The sequence below is a fragment of the Alosa alosa genome, chromosome 13 (genome assembly GCF_017589495.1).
Source record: "Alosa alosa isolate M-15738 ecotype Scorff River chromosome 13, AALO_Geno_1.1, whole genome shotgun sequence".
Classification (NCBI taxonomy): domain Eukaryota; kingdom Metazoa; phylum Chordata; class Actinopteri; order Clupeiformes; family Clupeidae; genus Alosa; species Alosa alosa.
The window spans coordinates 7,601,766-7,624,650 of NC_063201.1; the positions used below are offsets into that span (position 1 = coordinate 7,601,766).

At 42.2% G+C, this 22,885-nt stretch overlaps 2 protein-coding genes across 3 annotated transcripts; both read left to right on the forward strand.

Annotated features, from left to right (window-relative positions):
* Positions 1-15,164: 15,164 nt before the first annotated feature.
* On the forward strand, positions 15,165-17,784 carry LOC125306012 (protein ANTAGONIST OF LIKE HETEROCHROMATIN PROTEIN 1-like). Of its 2 annotated transcripts, none has more exons than XM_048261142.1 (3): positions 15,165-15,426; positions 15,941-16,513; positions 16,859-17,784. In XM_048261142.1, exons 1-3 carry the CDS (start codon positions 15,250-15,252, stop codon positions 17,513-17,515), a joined length of 1,407 nt encoding a protein of 468 aa, XP_048117099.1. In that variant the 5' UTR covers positions 15,165-15,249; the 3' UTR covers positions 17,516-17,784. The 2 variants fall into 2 exon arrangements, with proteins under 2 accessions (XP_048117099.1, XP_048117100.1); XM_048261143.1 differs by having other exon boundaries at positions 15,941-16,542; positions 16,859-17,381.
* A 194-nt stretch (positions 17,785-17,978) lies between these two features.
* On the forward strand, positions 17,979-22,615 carry LOC125305917 (mitochondrial folate transporter/carrier-like). Its single transcript, XM_048260978.1, has 7 exons — positions 17,979-18,401; positions 18,797-18,947; positions 19,730-19,815; positions 20,529-20,683; positions 20,995-21,108; positions 21,307-21,452; positions 21,871-22,615. The coding sequence occupies exons 1-7, from the start codon at positions 18,215-18,217 to the stop codon at positions 21,995-21,997; spliced, it is 966 nt and encodes a 321-aa protein (XP_048116935.1). The 5' UTR covers positions 17,979-18,214; the 3' UTR covers positions 21,998-22,615.
* The last annotated feature ends 270 nt before the right edge of the window (positions 22,616-22,885 follow it).

Below are 22,885 nucleotides of genomic sequence, written 5' to 3' on the forward strand. Positions count from 1 at the left end.
AGTAGTGCAAGGCAGCCATTGTGGGTCCAAAGTCCAGGATGTTTTGTAGCTGAGGGTGAAGGGGGGATAGGGGGAGAGAGTTCAGCATCCTAACAGCCTGGTGTATGAAGCTGTTGGTGAGTCTGGTGGTGCGGGAGCGCAGGCTTCTGTACCTCTTCCTAGAGGGCAGTAGATCAAACAGATTGTGAGCGGGGTGAGTGAAATTGTGGTCGCCTTGCGGGTGAGGTGGGAGGTGTAAATGTCCTTCAGGGAGGGGAGTGAAGCACCAATAATCCTTCCAGCTGTATATGCGCTGCAGGGCTTTCCTGTTGTATTCAGTGCAGCTTCCGCCCCACACAGCGATACAGCTGGAGAGGATGCTCTCAATGGTGCCTCGATAGAATGTGGTCATGATGGCTGGTGGAGCACTTGCTCGCCTGAGTTTCCGCAGGAAGTAGAGGCAGCGCTGAGCTTTCTTTGCCAGTGAGGCAGTGTTGGTGGTCCAGGAGAGGTCTTCACTGATGTGCACCCCCAGGAATTTGGTGCTGCTCACTCTCTCCACCACAGCACCGTCGATGGTCAGTGGCAGGTGTTTGTGTGATGTATGTGTGTGTGTGTGAATGTGTGTGTGTGTGTGTATGTCTGTGAGTGTGTGTGTCTGTGTGAGTGAATATGTGTATGTGTGTGAGTGTATGTCTGTGTGTGTGTGTGTATGTGTGTGTGAGTATGTATGTGTGAGTGTGTGTATGTGTGTGTGTATGTCTCTGTATGTGTGTATGTATGAGTATGTGTGTGTGTTTGTAGGTGTAGAAGTATGTGTGCATCTAGATACAACATTCTATCCCACCGGTCACTATTGTGACCGTTAACATGTTTACTCATTCTGCAAACACAGCAAAGACATTTGAATAATTATAAATGTATATATCATAACTAGACACCTTAAAGACCATGTGTACAAAAACAATATTTGTCCTATGTTTATTTTAACATACTTTAAAAACCTTTTATTTGGGAGCTGTGAGGCCGTCATCCTCTTCTCAAGGTGCAACCAGGAAGTAAACAGCTCTGGTCATGTGGTAAGTTACTCAGAACATTTGACACTGCACACATTTCATTGAAACACTATTGTTTCAATATTTACTGAAAGAGTATTGGGATATTCCCCAGTTACAGTTTTAGAGGCTTATAAGTACATTTTTTTTTTTTCGGTCACAATTGTGACCGATGGGGTGAAATGGGTTAATTTACCTTCATTTAACAGCTTCAGAGTCATTGGAATGGTTATATGACTTTTTTCGGTTTGAATGGTGGCCGTCTCGCTTCCCCCTAGCGCCTGTGAGCGGAAAAACCACCCTTGCAACTGTGGGCTGGCGGGAAAACAGTAAGAAAATTGCCAATACTGCCTAGTTTACCTTTAAGTACAATGACATTTATTATATCTCTGTTATATCTATATCTCTGTTATATCTATATTTATTATATCTCTGTTCAGTACACTACAAGTAAACTACATGTGTACTTACTTGTTTTAAGTTTAAAATAAGTATACCACCAGTACACTTCCACATCTAACGTACATACATCAGGTAGGCCCCCTGTGCTTTGGTCAGACTGCATTGACCCTTGAGCTTCTTTCCTCTCTCAATTTACTATAAAGCTGCAAATTGCCTCTGAATTCCGAGCATCTCCAAACATTGTCTTCAGGTGTATACTCTGAGCCGGCGTGCAACCCTAAAACACTGACCCTTGCAGTGGGTTACACCCCGCGTACCTGGACTGACCCGTGCCATCCTAGCAGTGGGTTACACCCCGCGTACCTGGACTGACCCGTGCCATCCTAGCAGTGGGTTACACCCCGCGCATCCTAGCAGTGGGTTACACCCCGCGTACCTGGACTGACCCGTGCCATCCTAGCAGTGGGTTACACCCCGCGTACCTGGACTGACCCGTGCCATCCTTGCAGTGGGTTACACCCCGCGTACCTGGACTGACCCGTGCCATCCTAGCAGTGGGTTACACCCCCGCAGACCTCACTGACCTCGCGGCAGGGTTACCTGGACCGACCCGTGCCATCCTAGCAGTGGGTTACACCCCGCGTACCTGGACTGACCCGTGCCATCCTTGCAGTGGGTTACACCCCGCGTACCTGGACTGTGAAACACAGGTGGGTTCTGCTCTGAGCAGCTTATATTAAACACTACATAACCTAACTTGTAGCTGTCTAATGTTCAAGTGGTTTTGTCATCTTTGTGTTTTGGCAGCTGGGGCAAAGGTTGGGGAAGTCAGGGTTACATCTACATTAAGAGGGGAAACAACATGTGTGGCATTGCACATTCTCTCAGCTTATACAAATGTTGTGTACTGTAGCAAACAAGCTTTGATATGCTTTTCTTCAGTAATGGTAGCCTGACGTAGTCATACTCAATTCTAGTCAGAATATGAGTCTGATACTGCTCCATTGGGACGTAATTATGGGGCGTGTTTCAACCGATACAGGGGGGGAATGCCTCTGCACTCAATTGGATAGACCTAACCAACCAAAGCAAAGAAATAGCTTACCGTGAGGTGTAGGAAGAAAACACACGAACCATCCCTCTTCTCCACAAATGCCTTAACATTGTTTTCTGGTCTTTTGTAAAAGTTAGTGCCGTCAATAACTCCTAGCCTACAACACTCATTAGCGAAATCTAAGAGATACATAGTAGAGTAGGCTATTAGGAAAAAACTGATAGCCTATATCCCCTCCGTTTTTAGAAATAATTCTGTTGAATATTGATATGCTAGCCTACAAACATGTTACAGTAAACAGCTGGATAAGGCTGTCGCAAATCCCTCGAACAGAGATTTCAAACGAACGAGGTAACATGTCGCAATGCAACAGTGCTGTTTTCCCTTGATGAAAATGAAACCACGAGTTTTCCCACATCTCAACTTTGACCAAAGTTTTCAGAAATAATCTTGGCTCTTCGACTACTCTTCTACATTTCTCAGATCAGAATTGAAATTCTCAAAACTACCTGTTCAATCTTCACATCATTTTGTCACTTGTGCACATCAAAAAAGCAGTTTCTCATTTCTTTGAACAAGTTGGAAATGCTTTGGTACATCCATGCAAATGTACAATGTACAATTCTCTGCTGTTTCCTACATTATCAATTGCTTGTGTCATGTTGATTAAAATGTATTATAATGGGTCTCTGTTCAATAGTCTCAACCCCCACAACATTTAGGCATTAGTTCATAGCATAAGTCTTTACATGCAAAATGGTTGAACAAGTTGTCATAATATGTCGTTGTGATGTGGATGAGAATTTGTGGCCCAACAAACAGGAACGTCAGGAACGTCAGGGGGGAAGACTGCACTGTAATTCCTACAGCACTGCATGTACAGTTTTCCCTATGTTCACATTTCTACTTTTTTTTCTCTTTTTTTTTCTTTGTGCTACACAGTGCTGTCTTTTCCTTTCTGTGTCGCAATTACATGGTCTGTCAACAAATTACAGCAGCCTACAAACAGTAAAAGCGTAAATGTGAAAATGAATTGTTTTGAGAAATGCACCAAAGCGACTGAGAAAAACTGTTAAGAAACTGGGATCCACTTGGTCTTCATTACAATTTTTCTTGGTTGTCGCATGGTATAGCATTTTTGAATTGAGTATCAAACTTCAGAGTAAACTGTCATAATGACAACATAACACAGTAGATTGACTAATTTGTTCATAAACAATGGCGGAAGGACATTTTGATTGCACTGACAATGATGACTAGTCTTTTGTGCACGTCATAGTAGCAATTTCTCCTTCCTCTGAACAAATTGCAAATGCTTTTGAACATGTATCAGTTCAGTTGCTTTGCCATGTCAGTCAAAATGAACTATGGATGCTGAATAGTCATTCCCAATAAAACTAATAGTCTTCATTTCATTTTGCTTGAGTCATTACATACAAAATTGTTGAACTAGTTATCAAATTCTGTCACAATGCTGTAGAATTGCAAAGAGCATAGTAAAACTGAAACGTACATATTCAGTGTCTTGTACTCACTTACTCCCCTAACTACACTGTAAAAATTTATCAGAAAATTCATTTAACTTACTGAACAATTGGCCAGTAAGTTATTGTGAATACGCTTTTACAGTAAAGGTACTGTACTTCTATTTACAGTATTTTATGTATTTACTGTAATGGAAGTACAGTGCCTTTTACTGTAAAATTATTCACAGTAACTTACTGGCCAATTGGCCAGTAAGTTACTGTGAATTAATTTTACCTTTAAAGGTACTGTACTTTTTTGAGCTGTGTTTTTTAGCTAATAATGATGTTAATTATCATTAATAGAATCATGTCACAGGGTGGGGAACTAAAATGGCATCTGGAATTCCATGGGGACTGGTTTTGGGGTGGAACACTATTAGGCCAAGATGGCAGCCCTTAAGCACACAGTGTTTACAAATCAGACACAGGTGTGTAGCGGGAATGGTTTTTGGGTGATTGGCACTTGAGGTGTAGATTAATTAGACACAGTATTGTACTTCTATTTAAAGTATTTTACTGTGGAATTAATTAATGGAAAGGCACTGCACTTCTTTTGAGCTGTGTTTTTGTTGCCAATAATGATGTTAATTTTTATTAAAGGTAGAATCATTTGAGCTGTGTTTTTTAGCTAATAATGATGGGAATCATGTCACAGGGAACTAAAATGGCATCTGGAATTCCATGGGGACTGGTTTTGGGGGTGGAACACTATTAGGCCAAGATGGCAGCCCCTTAAGCACACAGTGTTTACAAATCAGACACAGGTGTGTAGAATGGTTTTGGGTGATTGGACACTTGAGGTGTAGATTAATTAGACACAGGTGTGTAGCGGAACGGTGGGTTCGGGTGATTGGTACTTTTGGGGACTGGGCTTTTTCTAGGGTGGCCACTCTCAGTCGTGGGCGAAGTAGCCTTTGGAGAAGGATCGTGACAAGCAGCGGAGCTGGAGTCTCAAAGAGAGGGCGAGCTACAGACGACACACGACAGCAGCGTGAACGCTGAGTGTGAGCCAGCGGCCAAAGACTTCACTCGCCTCCAGTTATCAAGCCTTTCGGCAAGTCTGCCGGTCTGTCCAGGCGCTGTCCAGGCCGATGTCCGAGGGTGGAGACGCCCACCCCTCACAGAGCTAAGCACCCGCTTTCTGCCTACCCTCTGCTTGTTGCTGTGCGGTGATTACTGCTATTGTTCCTGAGCCTACCCTCTCTTCTCCTGCATTAGAGGCGCTTTACTCGGGCCGGTTTCCAAGTGAGCTACGGACTACACCTTCGCCTCCAGTTAACAAGTGAGCTACGGTCTACACGCCTCCAGTTATCAAGTGAGCTACGGACTACACGCCTCCAGTTAACAAGTGAGCTACGGACTACACGCCCAGTTATCAAGTGAAGCTACGGCTTACAACTTCGCCTCCAGTTATCAAGTGAGCTACAGACTTCGCCGTCCCCTGTTCAACGGGCGGCCGACTGTGTTCAAGCGTCATTGGATGTCAGAGGGGTGGAAACGTCCGCCCCTCGCAGAGCTAAGTATTTGTTAATTGCCTCCTGAATGCCCATTGCTGGGCCATAGGCCTTTCTATAACTCTGGTGCTACTGCACTGCATTATTGACTGTCCCTACCTAGCAGCTCCTATCCCCTGGCCCCTTGACTGCATTTTTTTGGTGCTGTTTAGAACTGTGTTGGGCTGGTTGCACTCCTGCCTAGCCCAGCCGGCTACGGCCTTTGTGTCCTTACCTCTCTGCTCCTGCTGTCTGCCCGTTGCAGCTGACTACCTCATGAACTGTAGCTAAACTCCACCCTCCCCTTTGCCTACAGCCCGAGTCCAAGTCGTGTAATAGCCAAGTGGTGTGGTGTGGATTGCAGTGGTTGGATTTCTGTGCTTATGATCGGCCTTATGTAACGTGTGATGAACTGTGTGTATTTTGGTGCAGTGAATTGTGTTTTTGTTACTCGGATGGGCTGGGGTCTATAGGAGGGATTTAGCTGCGTTCACTAAGTAGCCTCTGTTCTGCCACCAAACAGCTGCCACTGGGACGCAGGTCTGCTGACGGCGGGACCTGTTCCGATCGGAGGAGCCGACCACTGGGCAAAGTTGCTTCCGCTGACTTGGCCGCCGGCTCGTTGGGGGTGCTGGACATTCGAACACTGGGAGGGGAGCTCATTTGGTCGATGGGACTTTTAGCATTTAGCTCTTTTTATATGTAACTTAATAAAATACTGGTTTTTAATATATTTCTCGGACTCTTGGCATTATTGAGGAGTAGAGTGTTCTCCCCACTGCTAGAGATTGGGTTAAGGAGGCAATAGCGCCCTCCGCCTGTGACAATCACCCATATTCTAAAATATTATAATTACATTACATTACATTTGGCTGGCGCATTTTTAACCAAAGCGACTACCAACATGGTAACAGTTAAGTTTTAAAGTTTTAGGACAATTTAAAAACGGTAGAGTACAGTAAGAATAAGTGCGTCAGTGAGTGCTGTTTTTAAACAGTTGAGTGTCAGTTCAAGACGGCTGATAAGTGCTAGGATCAGCAAGACTTGTTGTAAGTGGTGCTATGAGAGGAGATGCTCTCTAAAGAGCTGGGTCTGGGACAACAAGAAATTGTTAACAGTTATTTATTTAAGACATTTGGTGAACAGGAACATGACAAAACAGGTCCAACATAAGTTAGGGATAATGGACGACACGCCATTAGACTATCCAAAGTTAACATGATGAAACAATAATGTGAATTGATAAAATACGGTCAAAAAAAAAAAATAACCAACCTTATTTGCACGTTTTAAAGAGAAATGATTAACACAATGGCAATATTGAAATAAAATAAAACATTGAACAATAATGAACATGTGCATGAACATTTAAAACATAAATGAAAAGAAACTTCTTACAAATATCAAAATTACTTTGTATTGCACCACATGTGATGAGGGTCTAAGATGGTGATCTGTGGTCGGAGTTCTGTGAAGGTACTTATGCTATTATTATATTATTATTATTATTATCAAATTATGATTAATTATAGTATTGTAACGATCAGACTTTTAAATTTAACTATTACCATTAAACACGGTACAAATTGAATTGGCTCTAGATAAATAATAATGCTTTTCACTGACATCGAATAGACACCACACATACAGTTAACAGGTAGACTTTATGTGAGCAGAAATACGCTTTGAAAACAAACAAACACTTATTCCCACACAGTTCATATCGCAAACAACGCAACCAAAATGTCCACGCAGCCTACGCACTTCATGCGCTCTCACAGTCCATCCAAACGAAAATTAACAGAGACCCCAAGAGACTCCGACATAAATCCACCGCAAAAGAAGAAAACAGTCTGAATAATCCACGTCCAGTGCAACCCATGTAATCCACAAAGAAAACGTTCAATCCGACGAAGCTTTCGGATAGATGCAAAACAAAAATAGGATCCTTCTTACCGATCCCAGCGACTCGCCAACGGCGATCTCTCCAAGCTCAGTCCTGTTCTCCGTATGTCTGTGGTTCCGACCCAGAACCACCTTTCGTTGGGATATATTATTTTCACACAAAGTTTGTCCAGGTCTCACGTGAGACTCCCTGGGTAGGCCTACTGTCCAAAGAAAAAAAAACCCTGGCCCTCGCAAGACCTCCACGCTTTTAAACTTGAATCATATCAGCTGACGCTTGACAGGTCGCTTGCGTCATCTGACAGCTACCATCAGCTGATCAGAGCTAAGAAGTACAACATAATTCAAAGGGCGTTCACGATAGGGCTACAGACTTACATAACATGGAAAAATATAACGGAGAACACTTTTATGTTGGTTATTATTTCATAATACAGACTTAAGAAAAGTGAATCCTAAAATTATGTGGCAGTGCTACAGTATAACAATATATACATATATTATTAATTATATTATTATTATTATTATTATTAAAGCTATTATCAGAACCTCACCTGCATCTAGTCAGTTAGCAAATAGAATTCAGTGAGGTCCCTGATGAAGGAAATTACATGGGGTTCATGTATGACGCCTTCTGCTTCACCACTCTCTCAGTCGCCTTGCTCATCTGCTCCTTGGCAGTGCATTCTGTTGGAGTCAGGATTAATCCTGACTAAAACCTATGAACATAAGTATAGGAGTAAGGGGGTGGGGCAATATGTACATGTTAATGAGTAACTGTAAGAGCAATGAGCGATGTAGAATCATACATGAAGACCAGCTGACAGGCATTTCACATCACAACAGGAGTTAGACAAGGCTGTTTACTTTCCCCATTACTATTCCTCTTTGTGGTCAGCGTTGGGAGTAACGAGCTACAAAAGTAATGTAATTACTGTAATATATTGCTTTTGCTGTAAGGCATTTACAAAAAAAATGTAATATTTTATTACAAATGCATTACAATGCATTTTAACCTGAAATTAAGTGGTATTTTGTATTGATACATATTCGCAAACAACACTGCGAGAACAGAGAAAAAATCTGCGCAAACAGCAGAACATAGCTCCTGTTACTGGTTGAAGATGACTGTGGCTGGCTGCAACTGACTCGATGGACATAAGCCTCATTATTTTCAATTTGTCAGAGACAACTAGGATATGAAGAACAGTTAAGTGCACTTTGTGTATGAAACCGAAAGATCTCTACACCTCGCAAAATAGCACAATTAATTTAATGACACATCTAGAACGGTGCCACGCTAATCTTTTTGATTCTTGATAAAGCATAAATGCTCTTCTAGTGCTGTGAACTTGAATTAAAGAGAATGAAGGGATAGAAATGTAAAAATTTCTTGAAAAATGTCATTGGTCGAGGCCCCTGGGCTTCAGCCCAAGTAAGCCCCTGCATTAAGGCGCCAGTGAATGTGCCTTATATCCTTGTAGAATGGAGAGACACAGAGCGGGTTGGCCTAGTTAAGCAGAAAGCAGTTGATACAGGTGCAATCAGTTTAACTGGCCCTTTGATGGGTCCTAGTAGTGAGCAGCTGGAAGTTGATACAGGTGCAAATCAAGTTAATTAGCCCATTGTGATGTCATCAGCCCATGTTAAGTCTATGGGGAAAAATAAGCTTGTTTTTATTAATATCTCAAAAGTATAAAGTTTACAAAAGTGAAAAAATACATTCCCCACGAGTCCTTTTCAAGACCTACGTTACAAAGTTTGAACGAAGTTTCTACGTTAAACGGTTAAAGCTGAATTAGACGCAGAAATTTGGTGGGAAGAAGAAGAAGAAGAAGAAGAAGAAGAAGAAGAAGAAGAAGACTTCGGATAACAGAACAGTGCATTTTCATGCACTGTAATTATGCCTATTCAACAATGTCTGATTTCGTCAGGCATCTCCAAACACACCCAGATAGGTCAGTCACTTAGGCCTAGCATATATCGTCACAGGTGACAAGCTAATCATCGCAAAGTGTTGTGCTAATGCTGGGAACAGGCAGGGATGGGCAAAAATACATCAGAATGTATTTCTAAATAAAATACCTAATACCCTCATTTTTAATATATCAAAATAAACTACAAAATACAGTAGGCCTAACCATATTATGTATCAAAATAAAATACTGTATTTTTGTATTTAGAAAATACTCAAAATACTTTTTTCAAGGAAGTATGGAAGCACTGCAAAAAAGCTTTTGCAAAAAAAAAAGCAAAAGCAAAAAAGCTTTTTCTATCCCAAACATTTAGCCTATTAAAACTATATAGTAAAAAACAATACAATTTGGCCCCTGTCGTATACCGTATGCAAGTTCATGTAGTGTGATCAGAATTAAGAATAATTCAAGAATTTACATTTACATTTAGTCATCTAGCTGATGCTTATCCAAATGACTGACAGAGCTTTCAATTAAACACATTATAATCAATAGGCCAAAATCATAATTGTGTATCTGTGCCGAAATTCGTAATTCAAGTCCAGTGCAGAACTGAATAAGAAAATCATACGGCTATGTATCTTGAAGTTCCAGTATGTGAGAGACTTGACGTGCCTTAATATCTCCAACCTCAAGTATGCCGCTAATAAGGAAATAGAATTGTTATTTAATTAAACAAGGTGAACTTCTCCCCTCAGTGGAATGCAGAAAAGGATGCTACAAGGAAGGGAATTCAAACACACTCAACACCTTACCATCTATTGATGTCATTGTGGTTGAGATGTCTGACATTTTTCTGTTAAAGATTGGCATGGAGACAATGGGACATGGTTGCCTTTGTCAGTGTCCTTATGTGAACTTGCAAACTTGCTCATCTTTACTTGCGTACCACTTCACACCAGTGCTTCAGACCAGAGCTGATGCTTCAGCAATACTGAAAAGCTGTAAGTGTTGTTGAACACAGCTGTTCTCACATTAGCTGATTGTGATAAACATAAACCATTGTTGCCTAATTACCAATTATTCATTACACCTGTGTATAGTATCTACTTTTTTGTGTTTTTCACAGTATTTTGCAGTATTTTTAAAATACAAAAATACACACCAATAAAGTATTTTGATACAAAATACAGAGCCCTTTCCTTCAACCCAATAAAATACAAATGACAAAATACTATTTTGCATTTGAAACACATATTACATGTTTCAGAAATACTACCCATCCCTGGGAACAGGCAGATTACATCTTTATAGTTGGCCATTTGATGACATACTTAGGTTAATACTGTATTTCACCAGTTAGGGCACCAAAATGGCCAGTAGCTGCACTGTGTAGCCTATCCTGACATGTCTTTAAATTTTGGGTTACAATATACAGGTAGTGGGCTCTCTGTTGATTTTAATGAGTAGGCCTAAGCCTGAAGTTACAGCATTTCTATCACAATTGACCAGACTTTGACCTTTTGTCTTCTTTTAACAAAATTCTGGCTATGATTGTTCCTTGTATTGCATCATGAGCCATCACTGCACCTATTGCATTCTACTGTTGTTAGCCTTAAGCCTAGCTCAGTCATTATGTTGTACATCACCCTCCATTAGAAGTGCAATGAGCTGCATTGAGCATAATAAACTTCATTTAGAATTCCAAATCCATATTTCTAGATATTTTGGTAAAAGTAACTTAAAAGTAATACAATAGTAGTGTAATGCCTTACAATTCAGAGACAGTAATATTATAATGTAATGAATTACTTTGAAATGACAGTAATAAGTAATACATAATATATTACGATTTTGAAGTAACTTGCCCAACACTGTTAGTGGTCGACTGGATCATGCGGCAAGCCACAGACAACAGGTGCCCAATGGACCCTGTTTACACAACTGGACAACCTAGACTTTGCAGATGATTTCACAAATCTGTCCCAAAACCACCAAAAATGCAAGATAAATTGAGAGAGGAAGAACAGAAAGCTGCTGAGACAGGTCTCTACATTAGCACACAAAAGACCAAAGTGCTCAAGGCCAATGCAAAGATGCTAGCCAGCTTGATGGTTAGCCACCAACCACTAGAGGAAGTGAACTCCTTCATTTACCTGGGAAGCGAGGTAGCGAGTGATGGCGGATCAGAAGGAGATGTAAAGAGGAGAATAGGAAAAGCAAGAGCTGCATTTGGCATGGTGGGACCATATGGACTGGAGCGCATGTAACATCACACTCAAGACTAAGGCTGCGTTCGTGAAATTCAATCTGACACTCTGAAAATAAAATAACGCTCTGAAGTTCGAAAAAGATGAGCGTTCTAACTCCCTGTGAATTTATTTAGGATTACAGACAGTATGGTTTACAATATGGACATCACTATAGCACTTGTGGAACAGGGTTTATGTGTCATTCAGAACTCAATTCCACTAATGCAAGAGCTTCTTGACAGTGATTATGAGGACTGTGTAAGTAATTGTTTTAACCTACTAAATAACAACAGTTAGCTTGTAATGTGAAAGCATTCTAGCACTAGCCTGCACTAGCCTGCAATCTACTGTGTGACGACACACTCTGCCACTCCGTCCCTTCATCTGGAGTGCCCAGAATTTACGAACGGTTAAAAAGTTTCAGAGTGCCAATTTACGAAACCCTAATTTAATAAATGCAATACTTATGTGTACTTATGCTTAATATTATTAAAAAAGAAATACCACCACTATACTACAAAAAATGTGTGTAAACTTACATAGCTGTTAGATCCTTCTGGACAGGTACTTCATTGTTAGCACTTATTCTGCCCATATTCTGCATTGGAGAGACCCCTGTGAGAAGGTTAAACATTAATGTTAGATTTTTGCAGTGGTGGATGAAGTACACAAATCCTGTACTTGAGTGAAAGTAGAGATACACATGGTCAAATGTTACTCCAGTAAATGTCCTCCTTTTACATTTCCACTTGAGTGGAAGTACAAAAGTACTTGCCTTCAAATGTACTTAAGTATCAAAAGTAAAAGTCCTGAAATGTATTTTGACGAATACAGTTGCATTTACTTTTGTTGAAATTATTCGGCACAGACATAGGCATTCATTGAGCCTTTCTCCTCCATTCAAGGACAAAATCAACTAATAATTATTGTAAAACAAACTAATGTGATATCTTAGATTCTTCAAAGTAACCACATTTTTCTTTGTTGGATGCTTTACACTTTCAGACCAAATCAAGATGTTCCCTTTTGCGTTTGATAATGTCAGATTGTCCATCATTGTCTATCATTTGCTAGTGGAAATGACAATAACATAGGTTAGGCAACACCATTATTTAAATTAAATATTAAATTTAATTAAATTTTCGCTTAATAGAAAATATACATGTAAGTACAGTACACATGTATTTGGACAGTATTTTTTCCAAAAGGAACTTCAGCTGTTTTTTCAATTTGGAGTAAAAGTAAAAAGTTTAACAAAATTGAAATACTCAAATCAAGGAATTTTATGAACCAAAAAATATTTATTTTTTCCCCTTAAAAATATTTTCGTTTGCCCAATTTAGAGACTATTTTTTTTTCCCCTTTTTAGTCCGACCGGAAACTTCAGCTGTTTTTACAAACAAAATGTAAAATAATATTTCTTTTAGTAGTGTGAATAAAATTGCCTAAAAACGTGTAAAAACCTGTGGCGTCATCTCTACACCATTTGGCTTTCAAACACAAACTGTAACTGGAGTTCTGGAAGAACTGTAAAAGTTTAACAAAAAATTGGTTGTGGTCTATTCAGCAAAAATATGGGTCCGCAACATGGAGACTGCTGGTCCGCGAGTCGTGGAAAATTAGGCGGTGCTTCATCTGATAATTTACTGCGCAGTTGATCAAGAAACCATGGATCATCGAAAAAGATAAACAAACGAAAAGTCATTAAACATGGAGCCCTAGTGGTGGTAAGCGTACAGTAAACTAATCGATTGATCAAAGTAAATCTGTTGGAAGGCTCAAAACTAATGTCCTTCCTTAGAAAACCACTGGATTTATGAATACAGCTGTATTATACAAACAGACCTCTGACAAGCTAAAAGGCTGGTCTGCATGACAAACTGGTCAACATAGGCAGCTTGTACAACTTGAATTTTTTTTTAAATATATTTTGCTAAAACAAAAATATTTTAAGGATGTTAATGCTTGCACAAACTGGTCAACATTCTATTTTTTTTAATATATATTAACGTTAATTTAATCTGCACTAAGGGGACTTTCAATTAGGACACAGAGCTAACTAGTTATGGCTAAAAGTGCTAGGCTATGGCAAAGATCCTTTAGCTTTATCAACTGTCTCTGGCTATAGTTAGAAGCTAAATAATAGGCTAACGTTAATGGTTCTACAAACTTAAAAATAACACGGGAACAGATAGGTACACACAACTGATTCCTCCTCCTTAATTTCTATCTCTATCATGACAGTCATGCATTATTGAAGGCATGTTAAAGAGTACAGAAGTATCAGAATTTGTGGGTAGCTTAGGCTAGGTTGCTAACGTTAGCGACAGCTAAAGTTGACCTTTTAGCTAATAATTTGGCTCAGTTAACAGTATTTACCACCCGAATTTCCTTACATTTAAACTAAACCTTACCTCTGAATAGCTGTGCCTCCTCTTCCACAAAGATTATTCCATCCTACAAACGTGTTTTCTCTCACACTCCAGAAGCTCCTCTGTTGAAAGTTGCTGCATCACTTGATGAGTGAGTGAGGACTGGAGTTGACTTGAAGAAAAAAGTAACGGTTGCTCCAAAATCCCCTCCCCCAACAACATTTGAGTAACACATTACTGTGTAGGCCTTTTTGTGAATTATTTATAAAAGGTAGGCCTACATAAATGTTCTAGAAAGGGTAAGCCTACATGTTGCTATGTTTGGGGCTAAAGTTATTTTTAACCAATATGTTTTTAAGAGTGTAAGATAAGATAAAGAAGGAAAATACAGTAGTTTACTTTATTTACAGTACTACAGTGGCTATCTTGTGATTTTTTTACAGTAATGCTTTGACTACTGTGATTTCTACGGTAACACTCAGACTACTGTGATTTTGTCATGTGGACACGCGTGTTTACTGTACATTTTACAACAGTCTACTGTAAAAATCATATACAGTAATGGTACTGTGAAATCCACAGTAAATAACTGTACAGCAATTTGTAACTTTACTGTAGTTTTCAAATGGCTGTACAAGTACTGTATAGTGCTGTCTTGAGCATTATCAGGTGTGTCACCGAGGTCTGACCTTTATTTGCATGGGAAAACACTGAGAGCATAAATTGTCGTAATGAAAACATGACAAAGCCATTTGACTATCTTGTTCATAAACGATGGTGTCAAGACTTCTCATTTTGATGACATTTGCAGTTTCATTGACATAAATACTTGCTTTTGAGGATAGCAATACTTGCTTTTTGAGCAAGTGACATGCTTTTGCAGGTTATCCACTAGGTTTTGCAGTTTGCACTCTCACTGTTTTGAGAAATGCACTAACTGCTGTGCAAATGTTAGTAGTGATGTGAGAAAAGCACCAAAGCGACTGAGAAAAACTGTAATTACTTACATGATGATTACTTAGCAAAGACCGAAGGGGAGACGAGGCGTCAACAGCGTCACCCTGCGTCAACAGGCCCTGAGATAAAAGGTCATTACTTTTTTGCTCGATAGGTGGCACCAGTTAGTTTAAGTAGTAAAAAACCGAGACTTTTATTTTGGCAAAATATATGCTACGTCGAAGCTCGCGTCAAGGATGAAAGCGCCCTGCGATTTTAGTAGCCGATCAGCTTGCTAGTAGTTTAGTAGTAGTTTAAGTTGGTTTGGCCAGACGTTAAAGAATCGTGTTTTAGAGATAATGGACAAGGACAAGGACAAAGAGGAGGCGCTCGCTAGGTTAAAGACTAGGTTAATGTTTACCATCAAGAGACGTAAAGAAGTGATAAATAATTCTATCCTGGAAAGACGCACAGCGATCCATAAACAAATCAGACATCGAAGGTATCTCTACCACAAATACGAGCGGATGCAAATGGTATGATCATTTTGACCTGACTACCAGGCATTAGAAGTAGGCTACTATTTCGAGTTGCGTTATCCGTTTGAAATCTAAAGGGCTGTGCAATGTATCATCTCAAAACTGGCATGATAGCCTTTGGAAATTTTCACGTATTGTTGTGGTTGGATCACACGTGATGTATAGGGAATAGGATAGGAAAGCCTAGCCTAAATATAATGGCATTTGCTTTAACATTATTTTAACAATTCATTTTCATTCCAATTATTTATACCGATTCTATTCAGCCTTGCTTGAATATCTCATTGAGGATGTGAATATGAACTGAACGGCATACTAAATTCTGATTGCATACATACATTTAAAGCTATTGTAAGGACTAGTATCACATATTACACCCCAGCTGGATATCTGTCTCGAAATTGACATTTAATTTCAACATCCGATTAAACTGTATTAGTCCCCTAGGAAACGTCCCAAGTTATTGAGCCTCTCCATGTCATGCATTCTGTTTTTATTTCTCTTCTGTCAGATGGCTCCACTTTCACTCTCCCACGTCTCCTCGTCGCACAGCCCATGCAGTGAGCTCTCCAACAACTCCAGCAACGCCGACTGGTGGGAGAGAGTGGTCCTGGCCGAGTTTGGGCCTCAGGAGTGGCTCCAGAGGTTCCATGTGAGCAAAGACACCTTCTACCTGCTCTGCAACACGCTCAAGCCCCAGTTCCCCCAGACGAGCCTCCTCACCAGCTCCAGCAAGCTCACGCTGCCGCTGGAGAAGCGCGTGGCCGTGGCCCTGATCCGCCTGGCCACCAACATGGACTACAGCCTGCTGGCCGAGCTGTTTGGCGAGAGCATCTCCACCCTGAGCCAGTGCGTGCGCGAGGTGTGCGATGCCATCATTATGCTCCTCAAGCCGCTCTACATGCACCACCCGGGCGTGCAGGAGCTGGCCGAGAACGCCCGCGCCTTCCACATGAAGTGGGGCTTCCCGCACTGCGTGGGCGTCATCGACACGCTGCACATCCCCGTGCGATCCCCGCCTGCGCACGCGCGCGACTGCTGGAGCCGCACCACGAGGGCCGGGGGCCACGCGGTGGTCATGCAGGTAGGCTTGGGAATCGGTTCCAGGCATCGGTAAGGAACCGGTTCCAAATGTTCCGATCCATCGGAATCGTACGCATCCAAACGTTAACGATTCCACTAACGATTCCAATACAAAGCTTTGTTTTAGAAATGTTTACTTTTTTAGAAATGTTAAAGTATTCAACTTCTGTATTGTTAATGCACACTTGATATTCATTCTCTAAAACCACTTTAAATTAGACATTAAAAAGCCAACAACTCTCAAACCCATCCTTTATGGGAATCGATAAGGAATCGCATCGACAAGCAGAATCGACAACGGCATCGATATCGATCATTTCTTAACGATGCTCATCCCTACATGCAGGGTGTGGTCAACGCGCAGGGCTGCTTCTGGGACGTGTGCGTGGGCTTCCCCGGGGGAACCGAGGACTCCACCATCCTGCAGAGCTCGGAGCTGTGGATCATGGCGCGCGACGGGGGTCTCTCCCCGCAGCCACCCCTGCTGCTCATGGGCCAGCCCGTGGGCTACCTGCTGCTGGGCGACGAGGGCTACCCGCTGCACAACTGGCTGGTCAAGAATTACCCTGTGGCCTCGCCGCCTCAGCAGCTCACGCCCCCGCAGCTCCACTACAACGCGCGCCTGGACAGCTGCCGGGCCGTGGTGGAGCACGCCTTCCGGAGGCTGCGGGCGCGCTGGCAGTGCACGCACCGGCGCAGCGAGACGCACCTGGAGCTGGTGCCCATGATGGCTCTGGCCTGCTGCGTCCTGCACAACGTGTGCGAGATGCACGGCGACCCCTTCCGCGATGAGTGGCTGGACGAGGTGCGGCACCCCGAGTGCCCCCAGCCCTCGGCCCCCTCGCCTGCCTACATGGACGACCCGAATGCGGAGCAGGTGCGCTCGCTGCTCTGCAGCTACTTCCAGATGCAGCAGCAGGGCAAGGTGCCCATGGAGCCCGACCCACTAGCTGTCGGGGTGCCATTCCCACATCCGTATGGAGGGTTGCTGAACATGCAGTAGTAGTAGTCTCAGACTGTGGGGCAGTGGACAGTGGACAGAAACTTCTAAGGGCCTCTGTTGAGAGCTTGTTGTAGCCTTATGGAGACATTGATATAAGGGGAAATCAACTACAGGCTGTCCATAATTTTTTTTCCCTTTGCAAGGACTTTATACGTCATAAAATGAAAATATGTAGACCACATATTTGCATATGTTTCATGTTTAATGTTTCTGCCTTGTCAGTTCAGATTATGATCTGTACATTTGGTTTGTGGAATATAAATATCTGTCAATTTAATATGAACTACAAGTTTCCTAATTACTGTCTATGAACACTCTTTTGATATCAAATGTGTGTCAGTTATGTGCTGATTGTTGACACGTACATCTAAATTCATCAAGCTGGTTTAAGGCTTTTATTATGACATGGCACGAGCCTGTGACCCCGGAAGCGCTTTTGGGGGCGTCTCCTGACGTCATGTTGCACCGTATATGCATTCTGTGTTGAAGACAGCTTGCTAACCCTCCAGCCTATGGAAACACATAAGGTCATGAAACGAAACGTGGGTACCAGAAAATAGTTTCATGTACACGGGAGTACCACGAGGCTATGCCAAGACATAGATTTTATATTATTCTTCACGTAAGCTAACGTTACTGCATTACGTAGGTGGTTTTAAGGCGTCGGTAGTACAATTTAGCATTTGTTAATTGAAAGCCATGAGCCCTGCCTCAAGTCAAGCCCTTCCGATTTCTCCCGAAAATGGGAGGTCAGCCACAGTTACAGAATCGTTTCTGCGTCTTCTGGGCCATGTTAAAGTCGAAAACCTGGTAGCTGGATTAAGTGGGGGAGTCGTGTCAACCATGATACTCCATCCTCTTGATCTGGTCAAGATAAGATTCGCAGGTAAGATCATAACCTCTTGCAGCTGGTCAGCATGATTGCTGACTTTTTACTGGACTTACCATAACCAACATAACGTCTCTACCATAACGTAACGTGTTACGTTGCAAGACGACAGGGTCTGTGATAGATTTTGTGAAACGTTAACGTTGCATTATTTTGAAACCTGTTGGCAGATAGCTAGCCAATTTGATAATGCATCTGTCATCAGGTTAATGTTTTCTCTACGTGAGATGTAGAGTTCTTTGCCGGCTTACTATGTGTCAACTGACCACGATGGGGTGCCATTAACAGTGTCCTAATATAAAAGAACCCTTCAGGTTGTAAAATAGAGAACGATATAAGGACGTTTACTGGTTGTTTATTGTTTGTTGATTGTGTGTTCATCGCTTTTGCAGTAAGTGATGGCCTTCAGGTAAGGCCTACATACAATGGCATAATGAGCTGCATGAGGAGTGTCTGGCATCAGGAGGGTATCCGTGGACTCTACCAAGGCGTGACACCCAACATCTGGGGAGCCGGAGCGTCGTGGGGACTGTACTTCTTCTTGTATGTATTCCCTTTGCTGTTCAGTGGGGGGTATACTACGAAGCACGTTAGACTCTAGGCTATGTAGACATATCGAGGCTTGACAAAGCCTTGACTCAGGGGTATACGTTAAGTGATACTACGATTGCAGTTATGAGATATATTTGTCAAACTAGGCTTTCAGCTCAGATCTGTGCGAGTTCTCGGTGTTGGGATTTGGTCAATCGTGTAACGTGGAGACGCACAAGACCACCTCTATTTAAAAACAATTACTTCCGCATTCATGAGTGATCGCTTAATCTACACTGCGGTCATTTTTTGTGTCTAACCTATATAACATAAAATAAATCAATTGTCATCAGTTGTTGTATGGTATGCACGTCCATAGTTGGATATTTGCACGCACAGCACCATCAAAGCGCATTCGAGACCCAAAATGTTAGTAGAGGCGGAGCTCCACCTGTAAGATATATGACAGAATCCTACACGTGAGAAACTTAGTTTTTAAGACAATTGATTGGTCAGTGTGCGGTAGATTACACGATTTGAGCTATAACTTAGCACATAACCTCCTCCCGACCAGGTTTGGTTGACAGCATAAGATACCATGGTGATATAGCGACACTAAAACAGATCCACTTTCGTGTCACAGCATAGCCTGGCTTTGAGCGGAACATACCTCGCTAACTCACTAATCGAGATTCGTAGTACACCCCCTGATGAGCAAATAAACGTTACACGTGATTCCTACCCAGTTGCAGTGGTTTGTTGCCAGTCTCTCAGAAACACGGTTTCTCTTTCAGTTACAACGCAATCAAAGCGTATGCCAAAGAAGGTCGCGAGAGCGAACTGAGTGCCACAGAACACATGGTCTCTGCAGCGCAGGCAGGTCAGTACTGCTCAAGTCTGGATTCCGTGGACACAGTTGTGGAGCCTTGTGAAATGTGATTCGTCTTATCTTTGAGTGTCTAAACATAGTTCTGCAGAGGCAGGGCATCAATTACATGACAGCTGCCTACTCAACCAACACTTTCTGAAGTAAATGTTTCTGTTTATGTAGATACACCGTATCCATTCCTCTCAATACTGATTTTTCCAGCTATTGTGTCTTTGTTAAGTATTGTCTTATTGAAAATATTTTGCTTAACACAAATTAGCTCAGAGTAAGCCTTTAAGTGAGGGCATGTGTCTTCTTGTTTCAGGCCAAGTTGATTATAATGAGGTTAATTTGTTAGAAAGCCTTCATCATGTGACAGTAATGAAGTCTATTCAATTTGAACTCACTTCATAGACATCCTGAGTGAACAAACCCCGCTGTCTTTTAAAGCGGTCCGCACACTCTTTGAAAGTGCTTTCTATTAGAATCGTTTTAATGAACAATGGTCTGGCTTGTCAATGAAGGCCCTACATTCATTAATGCTCATATTTAAGATATTCAATTAGACGAAAGGTTCAGTGAGGATGACCTTGTCATCTCCTTTTTTGACAACCATCAAGAGTTTTTTTTTTTGGTATCTCTATTAATCATTGGTGAAAACTTGTGTGTGTGTGTTGTTATGTGCATGAGTATTGAGATTTTCCCAAAATACTTTCTTTTTAAAGGTATCTTGACGCTGTGCTTAACCAACCCTATCTGGGTCACAAAGACCCAACTAGTTCTCCAGTACAGCGCCGATCGCAGTAGGAAGCAGTATAAGGGCATGGTGGATGCTCTCGTCAAAATCTACAAGCATGAAGGAATTCCTGGACTGTACCGGGTACGCGGTCACATCAAATACATGATTATGTACTCGTGATTCAAAATGACCAGTTTTTTACCAGTACCCCAACATTAGGTAATGTTGTAGGGGATTGCATAAGCTGGGAGACCTGGTGAAGTTCATTAGATCACCACTAGGAGGTGTATTGTACCACTGTAGTATGCGCCTGAAGAAAAGGGGCTCAGGTTTTGGAAGATATCACTTCTCTTTGGTCAAATTGTCTGTTGGCAAGAGTAGTATGTGCTCACTTGAAAGCATGTGTTTCTCTACTGGCTGTACTAATACAAAGTCTTCTTACCCATCCCCAGGGATTTGTACCAGGGCTGTTTGGTACATCCCATGGTGCACTGCAGTTTATGGCCTATGAAGAACTAAAGAGGGATTACAACGAGTACAGAAATAAGGCATCTGATGCAAAATTGGTGAGTAACAGGAGCCAGGAAGCCAGTCCTCTTTGTTGTCTATGCAGTAATGGTGTCTGGCAAGAGACTCACAACTCAAGTATAAACATGCCATAGTCTGGTTTTACATCTGTGCAGTGCCCAGATGGGAGCTGTATATAAAAAAAGAGTGACTAGGACTGAACCTCGCTCACCACCATTCTCTCCTCGGCCTTTCAGGATTCACTGGAATACATTGCCATGGCAGCTCTATCGAAAATATTTGCGGTTGCCACGACATACCCGTACCAGGTAGTCCGAGCTCGTTTACAAGACCAGCACAACAAATACCATGGGGTGATCGACGTAGTCAGGAAGACCTGGAGGTAAGTTGGGGGCAAATATTTAACTGTTGAATGGACACATGTGTACACCTATCCCTGTTTTTCCACATGACCTTGGCCATTTTGAACTGAACTAATGTGGTTCAACTAAAATGGGGTCAATTCAATGCCCTTCTTGGTGTGTTCATGCAACTTAGTTGCCAAAAGTTACCATTTCAGAACTTCCCACTTATAAGTTGAGAGTGTTCACTTGATAACAACAAACTGGTGAAGTTGGTAATGTAAAAGTAAATTGGGAAGTACTGTTTAATATCAAAATCACCTGTGCTTACGAGTAAACTGTATATGGACAATGAAGTGACTTATTTGTGCATGGAACGAGCACATTTTTCATCTTTCACTATGTCGTTCTCCCACTTCCCGCTTGTCCATGAACACACTATTGATCCTTTCCCTGCAGAAACGAAGGCCCGGTGGGCTTCTACAAAGGGATGGTGGCCAACTTGATCCGCGTCACGCCTGCCTGCTGCATCACCTTCGTGGTGTACGAGAACGTTTCGCGCTTCCTACTGGGCTCGAAGCAGTGAGCAGTGTTTTGGCATTGCAGTGGCGGTGGCAGTGGCATGGAATTGTCCGGAAGCCCGGCTGGCCCTGACCCCTCGCTCCTCACCTCGCGCTGGGGGACCACTGAAGCTCTGCGCTGTGCTCCTGGACAGGATGTGTGAGGCGAGACGGACAGGCAGCCAGTCGGGATGCGCGTGTGTATTTGTTGTGTGTGTAGCTCACAAGAGATCCCGCAGGAGTCGAAAACAGCGAACAAAACAGCTGACATATAATCCAAATCACACTGCACTGAAGTAAGACTGGAAGCAGGTCTGCTACGGATGCCCAGCTATGAACAATGGACGAGCAAAATTGGACCGCTCCAACACGCACAACGTGTCTATGGGATCGATAGATGCATAAGAGGTGTGAGTGTGTGTGTGAGAGAGAGTGGGGGGTGTGTGTGAGTGGGGTGTCAGTGCATGCTGTGTCTGCAGCCCTGACAGGAGGAAGTGACGATCTTATGTGACTAGCTAACAGGGGGCAGCATGGTGACATATCAAAGCAACGGCTCAAGGCGGCTGTTTCGCCGGGGCGCCTAATGGATTTTTCGGCAACCGAAAATCATTTTGTGTCATATTAAAAATGTATAGACATGGCAACCAGTGTAATATTAATATTTATTGACATTTCTGGCAAGTGTCTCCGAAAAAAGGGAATGCACTGAGAAAAATACAGATTCTGGAAAGGAATTCTGCTAAATAAGGCCTGTTGAAACCACTACATTTTAAGCTTGCTGTCTGCCAGATGAAACTTTCTGGTCTAGTTCATGCCTGAGGCACATGAAAGACGTTTACAGTCAGAAGTTTACATGGAGGCATCATGTCAGTTTCGCATGCATCACAACATTGACCATTGTCCTGTGCACCTCA